At 30.6% G+C, this 7,206-nt stretch overlaps 1 protein-coding gene across 2 annotated transcripts in view; it reads left to right on the forward strand.

Moving 5' to 3' along the window:
• msps (msps cytoskeleton-associated protein 5) overlaps positions 1-5,618 on the forward strand; it is a 64,005-nt gene extending 58,387 nt beyond the window's left edge. The window contains exon 36 of one of the 2 annotated variants that reach the window (XM_089644643.1): positions 1,185-5,000. In XM_089644643.1, the coding sequence (XP_089500769.1) occupies positions 1,185-1,277 (93 nt within the window). In that variant the 3' untranslated portion in view covers positions 1,278-5,000. Of the gene's footprint in view, positions 1-1,184 lie in introns of both variants that reach the window. The other variant, XM_089644641.1, reaches the window with a different exon arrangement.
• Positions 5,619-7,206: the final 1,588 nt, after the last annotated feature.

Consider the following 7,206-nt stretch of genomic DNA (forward strand, 5'->3'; position numbering starts at 1 on the left):
ACCTTCAATATTATTTATCTAAACTCTAACGTTGATATTTTTTCCGATTCGCTGTCCATATTTAAAAGGAGCATCATGTCAATGATATAAATTGTCAAAATGCGCATACTTAAACACACCAGTACAGTACGCACGTCACCCGGTAATTATTAACCCCTTCAGTAATCATTCAAAAATTAAAAATTGAAAAAAAAACTCCTTTTTTTATCAATGAATTTTATTTACTCAAAATATATATCCTCATATAAAAGCCATTTCGGGCCCAAAATGGGACTGAATATTGATGTTGTGGTGCATAGTGTGAAAAAATAATTAAAATTTTTCTTTAGTATGAATTCCGAATTCTGGCACATAATAGCCGCCCGAGTATACTCGGGCGTGGTCCTTAAGATGTTAAATATACTTACATTAAATATAGATGGTCTCTGTGGTCGAGGAGTAAAGCTCTTCGGTATATACTAAGTTAGTGCCTTGAGCGATTGGGTATATACAAAGTTAGTGCCTTGAGCGATGGGGTATATACAAAGTAAGTGCCTTGAGAGATGGGGTATATACTAAGTAAGTGCCTTGAGAGATGGGGTATATACAAAGTAAGTGCCTTGAGAGATGGGGTATATACTAAGTAAGTGCCTTGAGAGATGGGGTATATACTAAGTTAGTGCCTTGAGCGATGGGTATATACAAAGTTAGTGCCTTGAGCGATGGGGTATATACAAAGTATGTGCCTTGAGCGATGGGGTATACACAAAGTAAGTGCCTTGAGAGATGGGGTATATACTAAGTTAGTGCCTTGAGCGATGGGGTATATACAAAGTTAGTGCCTTGAGCAATGGGGTATATACAAGGTAAGTGCCGTGAGCGATGGAGATTTCCCGGTATTTGGTTTTGGATTCGGCGGTGCTCCTTCAAAAAATCATACCTACAAATATTAATATGGAAACATATAAACTGCTTAGTGTGGTTTAAAGCTAATGAATCCACCTAGATTTCATCGTTTATCCCATATTTGTAGGTTTTATAACTGAGCTGTTTGCGGAAATTTAAAAATGAATTAGAAAAATTTGTCTACCTAAATTTAGGTAGCCATTGTACAAGGCCTAGAGCGTGAAACCAAAATATAGGTAGCCATCGTTTGAATGATTATGTTCACCTGTATTTTTTCAACAATATGTAATATTTTTTAGGTTCCGTCCCTGAACCAAACAACCAGTCGCAGCCAGCCACAGATGGATGCCCTCAAACAAAAACTACAACAGATCAAGAGTTCAAACAAATAAAACTATCAGACACCCGCAATCCTAAGTCAGCGGAAGGAACCCAACCAAACAAACAAACAAACCCCTTCATCTAACCAATTACTACATACGTATTATCCACTAGAACAGGGGTGTCAAACTGTATTTTCAAATGCAATTAAACAATAACTTTGTTTTTCATCACTAAAAGGCTAAAAACAAAATATAAATAAATAATTTTAAAAAATTGTGATGAAAAAGAACATTATTGTATAATTACATGTATTATTGTAAACCACAAAGTGATTATTACTTTCTACGAAAATCAATGTTTGAAAGTGCCAATTTTTTTTTCCAAACTTTGTCAGCGTATCGGGATTCTATTGAACAGTGATTTGATATAATAAAACCATGTATTTAATTTTAAGTAAAAGGTACATCATAATTAAAGTGGCATTAAGTTGTAATGGAAAAAGTCGTTATTGGCATTAAGTCATAGTTGAAAAACAGCGCATTATTTCGAAAATCCAGATACTTGACATATTTAGGCTTAGTCCGCGGACCGTATCTTTGACATGCCTGCACTAGAACATTCAATAATATTACTACATATTTATCTCACGTGTGACTTTAGGCATCGTTCCTTTATACCAAATATGTAATTCCAAACGTATATGTGTAATTAATTCACTCTGATATTAGAGATGTTGAGATTAAAAATATTTGATTGGATTGCTTTCTTTAACACAAAGCTTCAATTTAAAATATGCTTAAATTGAGTTTTGAAAAGACTCCGTCTCTAGTGTTGGATTTATTGTTACGATCATATGTTGTTATATGTATTTAATCTTGATTTGTTGATAGGAAAGACGCGAATATCAGTTGGTTAAATATAACGCATCTTTCATATAATATCATAGACATTCAAATTGATGGACTTGTCCTAACATGAAATCTGGGTATCATTTAAACGCGCTGGAGATTGGAGCTGTCAGATTCATTTATTAACAAATGGCAGAAAAGGAGACGGTCACGCCGCCTCTCACAACTTCATTTGTTCCCCTTTCCCTGATAGGCCGCTCTATCAATTTTAATGTCTATGTATACCATCTATTTTCCAAGCAACAATAACATCTATAAGAGTAAATAATATCCCTGGAGGAACAAATAAGTTTGAAGTAAGAATTGCTTCAATTTAAGTCTATTTTATTTGATCTGTGGCCGCTCTATAAAATTACTATTAGGTATAACTTTTACGATGGAATTAAATTTAAAACATTCATTAACAGACAAACAAATACTTAAACATGTCCAATACTATTATGATATTCCAGAACCAAACACAAATGAAGCCTATAAAAGGTATGACGTGAATGCAATCATTTATGTCCATGTCTATGGAAAATTAATTGGAAAAAGAAATACGAATGTATACTTAACTCGTCTACTTGCAGATTTAACCTTACCTCTATGTGACTGTTGCATATGTGATGTATGAAGTTTCAATAAGATAATTGTGTCGAAACATGCTGTGTGGTGGGATAGATTGCCTAGAAATGGTTAATAATTGAATGCTGTGTGTTTGTTCATGTTGACCTCACAGCATTATTTACCCAAATAGTTGTGGCGCACAAGCAAATGTCTGCCAATAATTAAAAGTCTACAGTGCTGCTTTAAATGAAAATAATTAACGTGGCAGTGAAATAAAGAAAATTTAGTAAATACTGTATTTTGATTTTACAAAGATTTAATTAAAACCAATTGTGAAAAATTCATAGACGAGATTATTTTTTGTCAGTAAGTCGTCATTATAGAATTAAATTTAAAATATGGTCACATGGTTTCTAAAATTATTGTTAAAAAGTACCTACTCTGTCACAAAGTGAATAAATAAAATACCCAAAATATAAAAAAATATTGGAGTTTTTTTTAGCTTTTTTTTTTATTGGACAGTGGGCATTTTTAGAAGTGTAAATTTGGATATCCATTTATGTAATTATCAAATTGTTAGGCTTTTAAAGTAATACGCATCTACTTGTTAAGTATTTCCTGATTAAGATACATTAGATCGACTACCTAAGTAATATTTACCCTAAAATATGAAAACTTTAGTGTATGAAAAAGGCTTGTATTTACTGGACTTCGTTTCTGATGTGTTTTTATTTAATTAAGTGATGCGATGATTCTTACTTTGACGATTGCGTTTATTGAATACATATTTAGTAAAGGACATTGGTTTATTATTGGAAATTGGGTATTAAGACAGTATAATAAGATGATAATCATACACCTGATGTAGCGAGAGCGACTATTCACGTTTGCTAACGTCTTATACATATGTGATCCATGAAGTTTCACTAAAACATAAATATGTGATCCATGAAGTTACACTAAAACATAAATATGTGATCCATGAAGTTACACTAAAACATAAATATGTGATCCATGAAGTTACACTAAAACATAAATATGTGATCCATGAAGTTTCACTAAAACATAAATATGTGATCCATGAAGTTACACTAAAACATATGCAGAGGGTTAGTGCTAGAATTGCCTACGCCAAACATGTGAATTGTTCAGGAAAGGCGATTGTTTGTTAATTTTTTTTTAATGTAAAATATGCTGAAACATTATTGTACCTTGTACGCATTAGATGAGACTAAATTTCATTAATATTGTGGTGCTAAAATATGCATCACTATCAAAAGAATGGACATTCTATAGAACTTTCTGATACCAAACTCTGGCGCTTCACTTTTAGCAAACTACAAAATTTTATTGCTTTCTTTGAACTTTATTGATTCCATAAAATTTAGAATTTTTTTAATAATCAATGATAAACTTAAAGATTCTTTATAATATTTAGCTTTACATCACTTTCCCATGGCCAAAATGGCAGCCTCAAAACTCGCAATGTCTCGATTACTAAAAGTATCACAATGTTTTTTTAAATTATTAACACATTAATAATGTTTATACATAACCCCACATTTCTGTCTTCCAAAATACTAGAAGCCTTTTTCAGTCCCGGTTTGACAAACCTTAGGTCAAAATATAAATATGTTGTGGATATTTAAAGTTAGTACAATATGCCTTAAGTGTGAAATAATTAGTAAAAACAGTGTCTGTCCACTTGTGATAATAATGGAAAGATTAATTGAGAATTACTTTTACTTCGTTGTAGTGATGGCTTTTTCTGATGTTTCTTTGATAGAAAGTTGAAGTCTTTAGAATAGGGTAGCCACACACCCACAAAATGGGAATTATCAGGGTAATATTAGGGTATTCTCAAATCATCATTTTTACTGTTAAAAAAAATCCAATTTAATACGTCTTTCCAAATGTTCCATGTTTTGTAATTTGCAAAAAAACAAGAGAAATGCAAAACAACTTTTTATTTGGCTAAAATAGAATCTTGCCCCAAAATCACTTTTAAAATATCACATTGAAAACCTGCAATTTATTGTCAGGGAATTTAGAAATCTGTTTACTGTGGCCACCCTGAAGTATAAATTATTTTATAATACCTTATCCCACTTACCTTGAGTTCATTAGACTTACCCTGTGTGAATGATGTGCTTTAAAATTTTTAATATGTCCTTTTTTTAGATTTTTCTTTGCTGTCCACTTTGAATAACTTATAGTGATCTCGTATTGGTGACAACATTGAGCGTAAAATGTACGGAAGTTAATAATAATTTTTCTATGTTTAGATCTCAAATGTATCAAATATGATAATGCCTCATGACATGAGTAAAGATAACCGTAATAGTCCATATATTTTGGATAAACTAAGCGTTTAATATTAAACTAATGATTAACCAATGTTTAAATAATAATACATAAAAAAAAATCTAACAGACAGTTATTAATTTGATAAACTTATTTGCATATTTATAAATTTGGCTGCAAGTTAATTTTTTTTATAGCAGTTTATTAGAATTTTATATGTATACATAGTTAAATTACTGCGTTTGGAAGCCGTGTCAGTTTTTCTTGTTTCTTTTCTTCACACATAATATGAATTTTACTATTACGCACTTTTTTTTTGGTTTTGACTGAATATTATACAAAGTAGGCTATATTTTATAAGTGGCTTGGTATGTGGTACCTTGGTAGGTGTGAATCTAAAAATATTTTTGGTTCTTATTTATTAAGTGTGAATAGAAAAAACAAGAAACAGTGTTTATGCGGTAACACTGCCTGAAAGTGGGAGGATTAGGCTTTGAGATTAAGGAATTAAATTTGATTGTAAGTTTAGTTAAAAAGTGATTGATGACTTTTGGAAAAAAAATAGTTGCATTTTGTTTTGAATGAGTTTGGTAAAATTACACCGAATCGCAATGTTGATTATTATCGATTAAAGTATTTATAACAAACCTGTTTTTATTTAAACAGTTACATATCCTGCAGTAATTTAGGAATCATTTGTGTACACAATTTTATCTTTGTTTTTAGCGTTGCCACTTTTTATATTCTTCACTAAACATATTTTTAATAATACATAATCCAGTGAGCTGTCTACAATGTCTTTTTTTATTATGACTCTTGTCATTTCTGTAAGGAAGGGAAAACTTGTTGAAATTACTAAGGTTACGAGAGGAAGAGAACATGAGAGCTGGTAGATTATCTCGTCGGTTTTTGTTAGTCCATTTGTTGAGAATCTGGATATTTCTTGTTTGGTTTGTTGGATATTATTCATATTATAATGCGTATGTTCAGTATTGTTTGAGAATGTTGTATTGCCTGATATTTTAAGTATGTCTCTCGTTAAATGGTTTTAAATCATGTTATTTATTGAAATGTTTGATTTTGTGCGTTGAATAATGAATACTTTGTAAGAATCTCAAGACTTAAATGTTGACATTCTATGAAAATGTGATTGATTCCTTGGACAATTTATTATTATCTTTTGAAAAACTTTTGTAATATTACGTTCATCTTTTATTTATGAAGCTTTTGTTATAATTTTCTTACTCGTAATTATTTTAGCTATTATTTATTTATTACGCATTTCACAAAGATGTGCTATTTGAACATTGTATAGCGCTCTTTTCTCATAAGGATTTTTTTTTAACCCAATGTAGTTTTTTCCATCCTAATTTTATAATGTTCTATATTATAAAATCTGATTGGAGTGTGTTCAAATACGTCCTAACTTCAGCACCAAATAGTGCGTAAAGACCAAGCCAAAGATTCCCATGTGAACTTGGCTTTAGTCACACTTCTTGCAAATACTTACTAGAAACATCCATATGGTTTTTGTAATTTTTTCTTCTTGAATTAAATATTCTCATTTAGAACAAGAGAAAAGACGAACCACCACGCCTTTGAAAGTGTTTATTCAATTTATAAAACTCCATTTTAATTTTTTTGTAATAAATAATCTAATTCAATGAATGTTTATTATCGAATCTAATATGCAGGCATTTTATTTTGTTATCCAAATATTACGTGTTTACTGTTTTTATATTGTGTTCACTTTGCTTTAAGTTATTCTATCGTGGTTTTATGTATGTTTTTCTAGTAAACATTGGCCGAGTGCCAATCTTGACTGGGATGAATTTATCTAGAAATTGACAAAAGTGAAATTCACTTCCAGAAAAGAGTTTTATAATTTTATAAGGTGATGTTTTTAAAATTTTCATCACAGATAAACAAATATTAAAAATTGAACCAGGTTATCTGTAGTGGTTAAGAAACTTGAGTTGAAAATGCAAAAAAATTGACAAATAAACAATTATTGAACTCTATAGAAATAATTCAATTCATTTGCACTCTTCCAATCTAACCCGCGACTTCTGGAAGCAAAGTTAAGTATTTTCCCACTAAACAAGCTGTTGTCTTTTCATAATATTATTATTCGCTTATTGACTGAGTGAATTTAAAAAATATTTTTAAGCGCAAAACCTCGTTAAGGTTCAACTTGTTCCTCTTAATTTGATGAGTTCCTTCACCCATCTTAGCA

The sequence above is a fragment of the Hesperophylax consimilis genome, chromosome 21 (genome assembly GCF_061612785.1).
Source record: "Hesperophylax consimilis isolate HC1 chromosome 21, BYU_Hcon_1.0, whole genome shotgun sequence".
NCBI lineage: Eukaryota > Metazoa > Arthropoda > Insecta > Trichoptera > Limnephilidae > Hesperophylax > Hesperophylax consimilis.